Source organism: Danio rerio, chromosome 23 (genome assembly GCF_049306965.1).
Source record: "Danio rerio strain Tuebingen ecotype United States chromosome 23, GRCz12tu, whole genome shotgun sequence".
Lineage (NCBI taxonomy): Eukaryota > Metazoa > Chordata > Actinopteri > Cypriniformes > Danionidae > Danio > Danio rerio.
In genome coordinates, this window is record NC_133198.1 from 35,134,326 (window position 1) to 35,149,870 (window position 15,545).

Genomic DNA, 15,545 nt, shown 5'->3' on the forward strand with positions numbered 1-15,545 from the left:
CAATCTCTCAGCCACATCCTGCCTGCACATGTGACTCGAATATCTCTCTTTCTCTCTATATATATATTATGCGCACACACACACGCACACACACACACACACACACACACACACACACACACACACACACACACACACACACACACACACACACACACACACACACACACACACACACACACACACACACTCGTGATCATGCCAAGACACCACATACTGTACATCAACATATTCAACTTCCTTAGCAACCCGCAACAAATACACACGCTGATAAAATATCATTTTGCACTTTTCCCAGCAAAGACATTTGACTGATAGCTGCTGCGTCTCTATCATATTGATAGTTAAACCAAAAATCCAAATATGCTATTCATTTACTCACCCTCAGGCCATCTGAGACGTAGGCGAGATCTTTTCTTCAGCAGGACAATAAAGAAGATTTTCATCTGAAACTGAAGTTCTCTGTGATCCATCGAATGCAAAATGCACTTTGAAAGCTGAAAAAAACATTTGCAGGCAAAACAAAATTAATATTTGTGGGTTTTAAAGACACACAGGTCTTATCAAGCAATATGATTAGTCTTTGCATGAAAATCTAAATTATTTACAGCATTATTACCTTTAAACTGCAGCCTCAGCAATCCAGCCTGAGTGTCTTTATGACAGTCTGGAGCCTCCTGCTGTAAAATGACATTATTTGTCATATTTGGCATCCTATAACTGCATTATAAATGGCATTAGAATTACTTAATCTAAATAACTGTTTATTAGATGTACAAATGTACACAAATCTACTTATTAATTCTTCAAATACTTTAAAATATATGATATATGAGCAATATCACACGAGTAGCAGTGTGATATGGCTGTATATCGCCGCTGTTGAGAGGTGTGCGTTGGCTCGAAGCCACAGGCCGATTGCCTTAGTGTCCCACCAGTGCCAATATACAGTCATATTGCACTTATACTAGTGTGATATTGCATTTGTACAACAGTTAGACAATATAATGATGTATATAAAAAAGAAAATCAAGCACAGAGTCTAAAAACCCTTTTGTATGAGGAACTCCTTTCTTCCGCCATTCATTCACATCGCCATCTGATGGTCAGAACCGCAGAAGCCGTTACAAGTTCACCAACGTCAATTTAGAGTTAGTGTTTGAAAGATTCACTAGTGTAATGTCTAAAGTGATCACAAAACGGGTGGTTTTGCTGACATTTTAAGATTATAGGACTGAATGGCATAACTTGCCATCCATCTAGAGACATTTCACAGTATTTCTTTGTTGCAATTGGGATATCACAATAACTAACCCCAAAAACCCAAAGCAGCGCAAACACTACCAGATGTCACTTACCAGTTTAAAAATGATTTGATCAGCAGTAATTAGAAAAAATTACGAGTGTTTCTCGTCTAAGGGCTTTTTATGCAGTATCTGTCGCCCTCTTGTGGCTGAACGTCAACAGTCTTTGCTCTGCTCAATGACAGGCTAACGTCTGATTCACATGGGGCTTCAGCATCAACCTTGACAGAGGCGTCAGCCAATTAGTCCGCAATCGACTACTGTCTGAGCTAGTGTATTTGCATAAAGCAATCTGATTGGCTAATGCGTCTGTTGGCACTTGAAAAGTGAAATTCCCAACTTCTGCAGCAAGCAACGGCACTGAAGCAGTGCCGATGGATTCACAATGCAGTTCGGCAACGCCTGACGTCACCCATTTAAAGTGAATGGAAGCATTGATGTTGATGCTCCGTGTGAAATGGCTGTAATTGATTGCCAATGCGCTGTCTCTAAAAAAATTTAAATATTTAAAATAGGCACATTCCTTATGAATAAACTGCATAGATGCAGTCTAAGGGTTCTTTCACACCTACACTTTTGTTTTGGAACGTGTCTCGTTTGCCCAGTTAGAGCTGTTCGTTTGGCATATGTGAAACCAGCAATCGCGCTAGGATCCGTGCCAAATCAATCGCTCCGAGAGTGCTTGATTGAGGTGGTCTCAGCTAGATTGAAACAAACTCTGGAGTGGAGCGATTGCAGTGAGAAAGCGATGCGATCCGAGCGCGGTTATAGTGTTTAATGGATATGTAATAGGCATACGGCTATATGAAGAGAGAATTATGAGTAGGGCAGGAAGTTTCGGGAGTCTCCCGGATGCCCGCAAACGAGTGATAATCTCCCGGTAATCTTGCGTCTGCCTCGTGGTCCTCAAATACGTCGCATACCCTTCTCACCCCTCCCCACCGCATCTCTCCTCTCTCTTCAGACACATCGTGTGCACCTTGTCAAACACCACCAAACCACCACCTCCCCTGACAGCTGAGCGGGACTCTGCAATAAAAAACCCTGACACTCTGACCAATGTGAGGAGAGTTTACTCACAAGTGACTTATTTTAGCTCTTTTGGTCCGTTTAGAAACTTTGCAGTGTGAAAGCAAACCACACCAAGAGTAAAGAGCAACAATGTAACAATTTTAATGCCTGTTTCGGAACAACTGAATCGATTCACAGGTGTGAAAGCACCCTAAGAATATCAAAGAACATAGCAGAATACGCACGGCTATCAGCCAATCAGATTCGAGAGATTGTATATATAAAGACAAATATAAGAATTTATACCATCCAAAGCTATTTTTTAAAGTGTCTTCTTTAATTTTACATGGCACTGGGCGCTTCTGATGTTAGCAGTGTGATCAGTGGTTTGTAGGGATGTTGCTGCACTATTTTGCCTACACCCTCAGGACAAATAAGCCAAATCAAGAAGACCTAAAAAGAAAAATATCAACCAGAAACCCACACCACATTCACTCCCTGTCATAACAGACATTAAACTGACATTTCACTGATCAAGGGTCAGTTTTACTTGTACAGACATAAGCTTGGCTCTTCCAAGCTCAATGTAAAAAAATGAAAGGAAGAAAAACTGAAAGCAACACCAAGATCTGTTGCAGACAGTGATGAAATGACACATTTAATTCAAACTCTCAAAGTGTGATTGATGTTGCCAAGACAACAAAATAATAAATGGCAAAACATGAGTGCATTTATTCACAGTGATGAAGACAGATTTGTTCCATTCTAAATATTTTATGTTGCTTTTTTCAAACATGTCTGCCATAAAACCTTTTAAATACTATATAACCTCGTTTAAGATAAATTAAATAGGGCCTACATCTCAAGTGACGTTTAAAAGTCAATTGACTTCACGAGGGTGATAAAATGCATAGGAAAAGTTCAATACATTGTGTCCTCAAGTTATTATAACAAACTCTAATGGAAAACATGTAAGTTAGACACTGGCTGTTTTGTGTGAGGGACGCAGTCTTGACGTCAGAGCTCACATAAAAACTGGACTGTCGTGTCACATTTGCATTTCAGTTGTAATGTCTGGGGAGAAAAGTGGCTGTGCATAAAGTTATGCTAATTAACTCAAATACAAGTTGTTTTTACTGTTGATGCTGAGCTAAATTTACCCGTCATGTCTGACTCTGCTTCACATGTTAGCAAAACACACTGCTAACAACAAACCGCTATATTGTGTGAAATACATACGAGTGGTTTTTAAATGACCACTTAAAAATTGTATTTATGTGCTCTGTGACTTACATTTTCAAGCAAGATTTCCAACAGAAATACAACAGGTGAGAACCACACACACGTCTGCTCCTAGTCAATAAACGTGAAGAGGGGGAGGGGCACGTGACTGCAGGTAGTATTGCATAAAGCACGGCCAAATATATTTATATATTATGGCACCCAAAGAGCATAATCGTGATTCCAATCTCTTGTCCGCACGATATCGGCATTCAGCATATTTCCTGTTTGTTTTGGTACAGGTATGTTTTTAATTCATTTAAAAGGACAGATCACGCTGTGTAACGTTGAGTTTACCTACAAAATGGTCGTCTTACCCACCTTTCACCTATGGACCCTTTTCACAAGACTGTTTTGACCTATTATGACGTGTTTAACCGTAATCATAGCCTTAAATCCTTTAAAGTTTTAAATATTTAGATTTTTTTAAACGAGTGAACATTTAAATTCATGTATGTATGTATTATATAATCTTTGCATCAAATTACATAAAAACCAATTACCACTTGTATGAGGCGTTTGGAATGCAGTGTCTATGGGGCAGGAGAGTAAATTTGATGTTGTTCTCTCTTCTGGCTGCCTGCTGTTATTAGTCTTACACTATTTTGTTTTTCTGAAACAACATCGCTGAGTTTTTCTGTTATTATTTCAGCAAATGGGATTGTACAAAAAAAATCATTTGTAGTTACGTTGTTTAAGTGTTCTCAATATTTTTATTTTCTTTTTCAAGCATTTGGATTTTTACAATAATTCAATTCCAAAATGAATTTCGAAGCAATCTATCAATTTCTGGCATGTGCTCAATAAATGGCAAAGCAAAACTGCAAAAATACCTGCAAAGCAACAAAAAACAAAGCTTTTTTTAAAATATATATACATACACACACACACAACACAAGTTACACTGCAAAAAAATGCTTCTCTTACTTAGATTTTTTGTCTAGTTTTGAGTCCAAATATCTCACAGTTCTTAAATCAAGAAGAATTTTCTAGACAAGCAAAACATGTTGCCTTGTTTTCAGCAATAATATGCCAAAATTAAGTGATTTTTTCTTAAAACAAGCTAAATAATCTGCCAATGGGGTAAGCAAAACAATCTTGTTTTTCCTTTTGACATAAGATTATTTTGCTTACCCCATTGGCAGATTATTTTGCTTGTTTTAGGTAAAAACTTACTTAATTTTGGCACATTATTGCTGAAAACAAGACAATATGTTTTGCTTGTCTAGAAAATTCTTCTTGATTTAAGAACTGTGAGATATTTGGACTAGAAACAAGACAAAAATCTAAGTAAGAGAAGCATTTTTTGCAGTGTAAATAGAAGTTATGGTCCCTATGATCATAATATATTACCTCTGCATTAAATGATGTCAAGTTTAAAAACTTCCTTCAATGCTTTCTTTAACAAATATCAGTAATAAGGATTGAACACAGGGCTGTTGCTAGACACAAAGCTCTGCTGGAACACGGCAACCATCAACTGTACAATACCCCCAAAATAAATAAGTAAAATGTATTATTATTATTATACAGCTATTATTCTAAATAAATAAAAGAAATCAATCCAATGTAAAGACACAACTGGAGTGATATGTTAAGATCTTCTAAGAAATCTTTTGCATGAATATAAATTTCTTATGACATTCTAGAGAACACAAAATAATATTTTTAGACCTGACTCTGAAGGCCAAGAATTAAGTCTTACCTCCCTGATCCATCATCTCTTTTCTGTCTGCTTAATCCAAAATCTATCTTATAGGAGCCATTTAGTCAAAGTAAGGTCATCAGCATTTTATCCTTTGATTGATTAAGCTACATATTTAGTTTTTTTTTTTTTTTTTACAATAAATCAGTTAAAAAATAAATCACAAAAACATTCTTACAAATACTTGATGTGCTCATTAAATGACAAAGCAAAACTGCAACAATTAACTAACTGCAACAAAAAACAAACCCGAAGCAGGTGAGCAAGCTTGTGTGATATTGATTTTATACAACAGTTTAACAGTTTTGGTCCCTAGAATCATAATATATTAGCTGCATTGTCATTTAATGATGACACATTTGAAAACAGCAATGCTTTCTTCAGCAAATATCAGTAATAAGGACAAGGCTAAGACTTAATCTGTATTTTGTCTTTCTGTGCAGAATTTTGCCATTATAAATATCCAAGTTTTTATAATGATTGTAGGAACTTAAAAACCTAACATATAAAATAAAAAGGGAACTTTTAAGGTTTACAGTCAAAGGCAAATTAGAATCACTTGTTTGCTGGTAGAACCCTCATCTTATAGGACTGGGCCTTTTATATACATTTAGCCGCGCCATATTAGTGTTTCTTAACATCTAATTTTTACGATGTGGGTAGTTAGCCCAACGCTCAGCCCCCAACCTAGAGTGCCAGGACATACACACATACACTACGAACAATTCAGCTTTCCCAATGCACCTACAGCACATGTCTTTGAAAGGTGTATGTAACTAGAGCACTCTGAGAAAACCCATGTGAACATGGCTAGAACATGCAAACAGAACTGCCAACTGACCCAGCTGAGGCTCGAACCAGTGATCTATTAGCGGTCTCATACAGTATTATAATACACCCACTGAAAGACACATTCACTATTATTGCTGAAATTACAGTTTTTTTTAGATTGCTTAAGCACGATTTTCAAAATAGGGCCCGTGTTTTCAAAACAATAAACACAATTAGCACAACCACACACCCAATTAGCAAAACACTACAGATCCTTTGTATAATTAAACACTCTTGTAAAAACTATACACTTATGTTTAAAAATCACACTTTTTTACCATAAAAAACACACATTTACTATACACTGTTTGCATGAGTTACACACTGCTGTGATAAACCTAAAACACTTTTAGCACTTCTGCTTCCCTATGATTAGAGTAGGCTACCATCAACAAAGTACAAATATAAAGTAAATTCACCAAACACTACTCAAGAACAATGCTGCACACTGAAGAAACTCATTTATTCCTCAACATGTCCAACATGTTTACATGAAGATTCAAAGTACTGTAACATGTCACTTTACATATTGAACTGTAAGTTAGACATTGTCTCTTCGCCTAGCTGGATCTGGCATGAGAATTATTAACATTGCAATGTTGTCCTTAGCAAGACACCTTGGAAAGAAGTGTCTTGAATGTAGAATCTTGTATTGCTGCTACCTCCATCTGGTCACAGGCCTCCTCCATGGCTTGGATGAGGGGTACCTCAGCTTGGAGATGAAGATCATATACTTTCCACCACTATGCAGAGAAAAACTCTTCTATAGGGTTGAGGAATGGAGAGTATAGTGGAAGATATAAGATGGCAAAATGTGGATGTTGCTAAAACCAGTTGTGAACCAGAGCAGAATGGTGGAAAGACACATTGTCCCAAACAACAATGTATTGTGTATGAACGATTTGATTTTCTGCTGTTATGTTGTGCAATTGGTCCAAGAATGTAAGTATACGTGCTGTGTTGTAAGGGCCCATATGGTCATGGCAGTGGAGGACCCCATTCTTTGTAATGGCTGCACAGTGTTACTGTATATTTCCCCCACGTTGCCCTGGGACATTGACTATAGCCCTGTGGCCAATGATGTTTCTTCTACTCTGTGTTCTCATCAGGTTGAACACACCATCATCTACGCAAGCGAACTCATGCTAGATCTCCTCTCCATCCATTCGTAAAACTACCTGAAGAACAGTGTCAGGCAAAATTGTGTATTACACAGTATTACAGTACAGTAAAAGATTATGAGACAGTATGCAAGATCACACTGCTAAAGTGAATACATACCTCTGCATAATCATGCCACAGTCTTTTCACCTTTTCGAAATTGTGCTCGAAAGGCACTCCATAAATTTGCTGCATTTGAATATGTTTTTTTTTTTTATGGTGTGTGCCAGTGTTGATATTGAGACCTGGTGGTTTTCATTGAAACTGGCATTTTATAGTGCTTAAACACCTGATTGGTGTATCTACAATAAATCAAACAAGTGTTTGCACACCTGACGACTGTGTTGAACCAATTGGTTGGACAGTGCAGTAATTTGACAGTCCATGCTTTGGTATTGCAATGAAGTGACTTTATGATAGATTTTAGTGTGTAATGTATGTTAAGTGTGTTTAGTGTTTTGAAAATCACTGTGTGTAGAGTTTTGCAACGTGTTAAGTTGACAATGTGCTTATAGCTGTGCAAATATGGGCTGATGTTTTGATACTTGTGTGTAAGGTTTTGCTAATAGTGTACTACTTTTAATTTTAGTGTGTAAGCAATCCTAAAAAACTGTAATATAAAAAGGGAATAAATATACACATTTTCACAAGTACATAAATAGATTGAGGTTTAAAATTCTGTAATTTCCTTGGACACAGATTTCACGTGGGCCTATTAATAACATAAATATGCATATTAATAACCCCTAGTGCCCATCTGTACCAAGCTCTCATCTCTCCTGCGGTTCTCATCACGCTCAGCCCATTGTTTTGCCAAACCATTAAAAGGCCCATTCATTGCTTGGGCTCTCCTAATTATGCGTTCAGACTTTCTTTTTAAGGTCGTCATGACTTGAAATGACTTCAAAATCTTCCCAATTACGTCTTGAGCTGACAAGGTACCCACACACCCCTCTGTGCAACTCAAAACAACAATAGCTAATCAAGACCGAGGAGAGCGGTGCAAAAATGACACCAGCCTGCATCCAAAGAGAATGACGTAACGGCCACCGACTGTGAAGCGGGACAAAAGGGAAACGACGAAAAGACGGATAATGAAAACAGAGAGGGTGACCTGGAGGGTCATCAGGGTGAAGATTGGGGTTTGTGTCTTCTCAAAGCACCATGGGTGAATGTGTTTGCGCAGGCAGAGGCCAAGGGTTCAGCTCTGACCCAAAGGAAGAGAGAATCAGGGCTTGTGGTCAGGAATCCTAGGGTCACTCTTTAGATGCACATTCCAATTCCTAACAGCGATCCACACATTCCCTACAATGACTTCATTTGACATTAGTGAAGGTCTCAGGACTGGAGGAATGCAACAGGCTACAATACACACAGTCTCTGCCCCATAGGAAGATGTTGTTTTTGAGGTTAGGAAAGCACATCAGGGGTGTAGGCTTTTGTGAGAGCTGCCGGTATCGCAAGTGCAAAGAAAAATATTTTGGGAAGAAATCAAAGCCGGCCCGCACAATGAGAGGGCTGTGTTCTAATGGCAGGGAATTTAGCGTGAAGTGGACTTCGGGGAAAATAACCGGAGTCGATGTGAATTCAATGAACACCAGGGGGAAATTATCAACCTTTTATTTTCAATCTGAATTTTTAAAAAATATAGAAAAAACAGAAGTTATTTACACATACATGCCAACAAGGCACTTATTAAATATCCTTCAGGACCGGAGTATTTTCAAATAGAAATGAACAAGTAGCAATTTAACAAAAACAACAAACAATCCTTCATTTTGTACATCTTCAAATAACAAAACTAATTCACAAAAGCTGAAAATAAACATTAAATAAATAACTTAAACATCAACAAAATATGTACAACACATCACCTCTTGGTTTAGATGCAAAAATCAAACCATGAAGGCAAGTTAGAGAATGTTAACAAGTAGCTGACAAAGTGATTAAGACACGCTGGCTATTGTTGTTAGAGTCTATTTTTTCCCGCCATATATAGTCTTGTTAGCTGTTATATTATGGATTACTGATTTATTTTAAACAATATTCCAGCAGAAACACATCCACATTTACTTTCAGCATTTTAGACAAACCTGAATATTTCAAGTCTAAAAATGAAAGTTTATGCCTGAACAGTGTTTGTCTGCATCTTGTAATCAGACTCAAAAGCAAAGGCGATGAAATGCCAAACTTAAAGGGATGGTTAAAGGGATGGTTATGTTAGTTTACTCCCCATCAGGACATCATTATAGTTTAATTCAGTGGAATATTAAAGCAAACGCTCGGCTGAAACTGCGCTCGTTTGATCATTCAGGAAATACTTGCACTTTTGGAGTCAAAAACAAACCAACAAACCAACAAAATTAACCCCCATGATTAATGATAGACAGATATTTTGCAGCAAAGTGATTGGTTTGTGCAAGAACAAAAGATATACGTTATTACCTTTATTCCACTAAGCAAACAGTCCTCAGTGCATTTAAGATGGTCTGAAGACTCTTAAAGTGCAGGTAGCCATTGTCTAAAAGATTAAAACTCTTCTTTAATATTCCACTGAAGCCTCCTAGAAGACCCTGAGGGTGAGTAAAGTAACAAAGCATTCGTTTTCAGAAGAGCTAAATGACTAGCATTCTCTGGCTCTCAATCAGTCAGTCAACTGTTCTTTGGTTTCTCCTCCAGTTTTGGTCTGTCTTTGGATGCATTTCTCGTGTCTCACAGTTTGCTTTCCTCCTCCTCCAGAGGTCTGTTGAGTCCGGGGATGTACTTGAGCAGCCTCCGCCTGAAGCTCTTCTGTTTTGGTTTGCGCTGCAGGCTGCTGAAGCCTCCGCACTGCTGTTTTTCTCCGTTTGGCACTGCTGATGATGATGCTGATGATGATGATGATGGAGGCCTCAAGTAGCTGCGTGTGCTGGCACTGCGGGTCAGGCTGGTTTTAGCAGTGGTGAAGAGCTCGCTGGCGGGTCGAATGAGACGTGGGCGAGTGTTCTCCTGTTTAGCATGGATCTGGTCATTGCTGGTGTTGTTGAAGATGCAGGTCTGGTAGAGCGGGTCGTCTTCAGCCGTGGCGGCGCTCAGATGGCTGACGCTGCTGCTGGTGCTGTCGGTGCCCCGTAACGCTCGCAACGCTGCAGGACTCGGAGCTCCCAGACTCCCATAAACACCAGCTGATTCCAGAGACTCGTACATCGCCACATCACTCATCACGATACCTGTGAGAGGGGAAACAGAGTTATATATATGCACACACATACACTATACAGTTGAAGTCTGAATTATTAGCCCCCTTAGAATTTCCCAAATGATGTTTAACAGATTTAGCACATTTTTACAGCGTGTCTGATAATATTTTTTCTTCTGGAGAAAGTCTGATTTGTTTAGTTTTGGCTAGAATAAAAGCAGTTTTAAATTTTTTAAAGAACATTTTAAGGTCAAAATGATTATCCCCTTTAAGCTATATTTTGTTTCAATAGTCAACAGAACAACCCATCGGTATACAATGACTTGCCTAATGACCCTAACCTGCCTAGTTAACCTAATTAACCTAGTTAAGCCTTTAAATGTCACTTTAAGCTGTAAAGAAGTGTCTAGAAAATATCTAGTCAAATATTATTTACTGTCATCATGGCAAAGATAAAAGAAATCATTTTAGAAATGAATTATTAAAACTAGTTTGTTTAGAAATGTGTTGTAATAATCTCTCTGTGTGCATCATTTGTTAGTTTTATTGTACAAGATTTAAGATTTTTAGTTTAAAAATGTAATTTTTGTCATTCAGTTTTGGACAATGAAGTACAACTATTGAAAGAATTATAAACAAATTTAATTTCAAATTTAATTTAAGCACTTTCAAGGAAAAAAACAAACATTGTTTTTGTTTATTTTTAAGTACTTTCCAGGTTTTGAATACAAATGTCTGAAATTCCAAGTTCATTTAAGTCCTTTCAAGAAGTGTGTGTGGTGTAAAATGATTAGCTCCTCTGTAAAATGTAAATTTTTTACTCATTTCTTTTGTCTTTGCCATGATGACGGTACATACTACTTTAGTTGTTACTTTGCAAGATACCAGTTCTCAACTCAAAGTGCAAATTAAAGGCTTAAAGACATTAATAAGACTGGGTGATTTGGCCTAAAATTAAAATCTGAATTAAATTTTGACTATTACAATAAATGAATGATTATTTTATTTATTTATTTTTTTTGCCCTCATAGTTCACAGACAAGTTTTATACAGTAAATGTGCTCACATGATTTTTGAATGAAGGTTGTATTACTTGATTTTAAAATAATTGAAGGAAACACACTATCTACTCATTTAATGATCATCAACAATGAACAACTGAAATTAAAACCTACATTATCTAAAACTAACAGTGGTTTTTACTTATAAAAGAGTGAAAATAAATAAGTTGCACTTGTGGAAACAAAATAAATTATTTTCAATGTTTTTATATTAAAAGAAGAAAATAAGCAGCACCTCTTCTAAATAAATTAACTCTTGTATATCATGTAAATAATATTTCAAACTGTGCATTTCTTGCATATTCTAAAACAAATATTTTTATGTAAATAATTATTTTAATGTAAGGGAAAATATGCCGTCTTTAGCTCAGCTTCCAATCATCATCAATGAATTGCAAAGTAAGGCTCAAGAAAGGGTCATTCATCCTACTTGACCAGAGATCAGATGTGGCTGCCGAAATATAAATCAGCCTTAACAAAGCGGGGTCACGTGACTTCACGTGAAGAAATTGAATATTAAAAAAAAAAGAAATTACCTGGCAAAATGAGATCGATTATTGGTTCTGAAAGTTACTTTTCGATTAATCGGCAAGTCATTTTACAACAGTTGACCTTTAAAACTATTACAAAATGATTAATTATTAAAAACTGCTTTTATTCCAGCCAAACAAAAAACAAATCTTCAGAAGAAAAAATATTATTAAAAATATTGTGGAAAAACTCAACTAGGGAAATATTATAAAAAGTGTAAATAATGTATAAATGTTTAAATGTAAGTCCAGAATCTCAAAGCCGATCAGTGGATGAAAAAACAATTGTTTGACCTTATAGTATTAAATGATCATTATCATTAAGTATCATTAAAATAAATATTATAACTCTTAGTCTATTATCAGTTGACATTACTCAAGCCACTTTGAGGCTATCGGTCCTCTCTTTAAAATCAAACCGAAAAGACTAGCAAGCGTTTCTAAAAATGTTCCTCCTCATTTACCGCACTGGCCCTCTCACAACTCTGTGCTTGCATTAACTGTTGTGTATACATGCAGAAGTGCTCAAATGTCACATGTCCAACCTTTATACACTAAATCAACCACAAACAGTCGAGGACATATCTAAAGGCCTGGGGTAAGCAAGATCACTATCATGTGTGAAAACTCACCATGCACGAGCCGCTGCTCTTGTACCATCAGAGACCTGTACTCATCCCATTTCTCATGCAGGGTTTGCTGGAGAGGAAATTAAAAAAAAAGATATTAGATGCGTTATTCGGCTGCTCATCATCATCATAGAGAACAGGGAAGTGTGTGGTCAGACTTCACTCTCAGTTCTCTATCGCTACTTCTCTTGTCAAACTCAGCTCACGCTTTTTGGTTGCCCTTACATTTATTTTTATAAAAAATAAAGACAACTAACTTTTCTATTTATTTTAATAATGTTAATTAATAATAATAAACAAATAAACCTATAATTAAGCAATTATTATAATATTATAAGGACTTTTCCAGATATACACCAATATTTACTTTTTTTATAACAGAATGTAGATGTTTTTTGCCTAATAATAAAACTTGATGCATAATATTGTACTGAATAACACGCGGACATAAATCAACAGTATTTCTAATGAAATTTAGTGAAAAAATAATAATTTTAGAGAAATTGCTATGGTATTTCACTTTTTAAAATGATATTTTTTACTTTGGTTTTTAAACCTTATTATAACATTTTTTCATATTTTGAATAAATGTACTTTTTTTACATTCTTTATTTCTACATTAACATTTGGTTGTCGTTTTTATTTCCTTCCTTTCCATATATTTTATTTCATTTTGAAATAAAAGAATTTTAGGCTTTTATTTTTAATCTTTGTATTTTCCATTAAATGTTTATAATTGTTTTACAGTTTAAATGTAATAATCAAAACTTCTTTGTAATACTTTAAACAACAACAAAAATGAATTTTAATTAAATATCATTAATTAAAAATGCAATTACCATTCAAGCTAAAAATGTCATATAAATGACATCTTATAGCTGATATGGCACCACTATATTTTCTAAAAACTTTATTAAATTGGTAGATTTTTAACATTCCTGTGTCCACTTGTTGTCAACAATTAATGTTTAGTTTTATTCAAATAACTTCTTGTTTATCCACAACAAAAGCAAAACATTGTGTCAAAACATGGCACTTTTAATGGGAGAGTATAGTTTCTAGACATATCGGCCTAGGAAATAGCGACTTTTCATCTGTATCAGTACATGATGTAACTACAGGAGAGTAAAGCTTAAATAGGAAAATAGAAAAACTCTTTGATATTCTTTGAACTCATTTTTTTTATAATTATTGTTTTGGGGTTTTCACCTTTAATGGGTGGGAAAGTGTAGAGTATTGACAGGAAAGCATGGGGAGCAGAGAGTGGGAAAGGATCAGCATAGAACTGCGAGGCAGGAATTGAACTCAGGTCGCCGTGATCACCGGAGTGCATGGGTCGACGCACTAACCACTACACCACTGGTGCCGAGATGCTAACGGTCTAATCTAATTCAATGATCTATGCTAAGCTAAGCTGAAAGTGTTCCTGCCAGACCCAGAAATCAGCATAACCAATAAAAAAATTATTTAACTTTTTATTCCTTTAAGTTAAGTGAATTTACCCATTCCAAGATACAGTTTTTTTTTTTTTAAAGTAAAGTCAACATTTCACATTTAAAGCAATGTATTTACTCACATTTTTTCAGTAAAATAACTAATCACTTTTTAAAGTCTACAACTTTGTAATTTTTTACCCAGATCTTTTAACTTTCAAAAATAAAAAATACATTTAAAATTTTAATTTGACAGCCCAGGCATCGTCGTTCACTTCGCAGATTATGGTGAGGAGTGTAAAAATGTGTTTTTCTCCTTGTGTCAGCTGTACTGTATGTGGTATGTAAGGATTAAGAGGGGACAGGTGTAGCGTGAGGGGAAACAGGTGTGATCGCCCCTAGTGTTTCTGTGCCAGAGCGGGGCAGCTGTGTTAACATGCTCGCCTTACGTTACAACACTTGTAAATGCTCGATATGTGCATGTCGCTTTACACATGGTTAAAGAGACTCACCTTTAGATACTGCAGACGAGCTTCCAGTTCTGCTTTTCTTATAGAGTCGCTGTAGACGGTTTCTAGCCTAAACACAGGAACAAAAGCAACACAGTGATGCATGTCAAAAGTCATTTACTTTGTTGTGAGAGTAAAAGATTAGATGTCTGATTATGATATGACTGCATCTAGATAAAGTTAAATAAGCGAGTTTATATATACCAAAAGTATATTAAATGCAAGAAATGTGTCTACTTACTGTTTTAAATAAAAAATAAAATAAATATGGGTAAAAATATAAGTAAAATATTTATGTAAAAATGTTTGTTGTTTTATTTATACATTTAAATACATTTACATTTGTAAATAAACCTATTAACTAATAAACCTATTGGTTTTAAGGAAAAACTTTTTAAAAATAAATGAAAATGTAACTATAATAATAATAATAATAAAATGTATAAATGTAAATAAACCTATAAACTAATAAACCTATTGGTTTTAAAGAAGGTTTTTTAACTATAAAAATATTATTCTTTAATTGATAAATTAATAAATAATTATTAATAAATGAATTAGTATTTTGCAGCTGCAACTATAATAATAATGTTAATTATTTATCCAATTATTTATTTTGTGCTGAATAAGCCTCTCACTAATGTTACTAATTATGCTATTATTTATTAAATTAATGACATTTTACTTTTTGTTTTCTGTAAATCAAGGTAAAAAAGCATCATATATATATTATGTTCATCATTATACTGTATATTATGCTACGAAAAGAGCTCACAAACCTTCAGAATTTTTTTTTTGGCTTTACAAAACTTTATCTTTAAGTATTTTCACACTACAATCTACTAAAAACAGCAATTAAAGGCCCTTCAAACCACAACAAATCTGAATCGGAGCTAGGCGGTAACCCAAAAC

General features: G+C 35.5%; 2 protein-coding genes across 3 annotated transcripts in view; both read right to left on the reverse strand.

Annotated features, from left to right (window-relative positions):
- The window catches only part of nr4a1 (nuclear receptor subfamily 4, group A, member 1), a 43,756-nt gene extending 40,040 nt beyond the window's left edge, over window positions 1-3,716 (reverse strand). Inside the window, exons 1-3 of one of the 2 annotated variants that reach the window (XM_073938251.1) lie at window positions 3,609-3,716; window positions 620-680; window positions 383-497 (exon numbers count right to left, since the gene is read on the reverse strand). In XM_073938251.1, coding sequence (XP_073794352.1) covers window positions 383-473 — 91 coding nt within the window. In that variant the 5' untranslated portion in view covers window positions 474-497; window positions 620-680; window positions 3,609-3,716. The remainder of the gene's footprint in view (window positions 1-382; window positions 498-619; window positions 681-3,608) is intronic. The other variant, XM_073938252.1, reaches the window with a different exon arrangement.
- A 5,183-nt stretch (window positions 3,717-8,899) lies between these two features.
- tamalin (trafficking regulator and scaffold protein tamalin) overlaps window positions 8,900-15,545 on the reverse strand; it is a 36,412-nt gene continuing 29,766 nt past the window's right edge. Inside the window, exons 6-8 of the mRNA NM_001039924.1 lie at window positions 14,637-14,703; window positions 12,695-12,761; window positions 8,900-10,502 (exon numbers count right to left, since the gene is read on the reverse strand). Of these exons, the coding sequence (NP_001035013.1) occupies window positions 10,006-10,502; window positions 12,695-12,761; window positions 14,637-14,703 (631 nt within the window). The 3' untranslated portion in view covers window positions 8,900-10,005. The remainder of the gene's footprint in view (window positions 10,503-12,694; window positions 12,762-14,636; window positions 14,704-15,545) is intronic.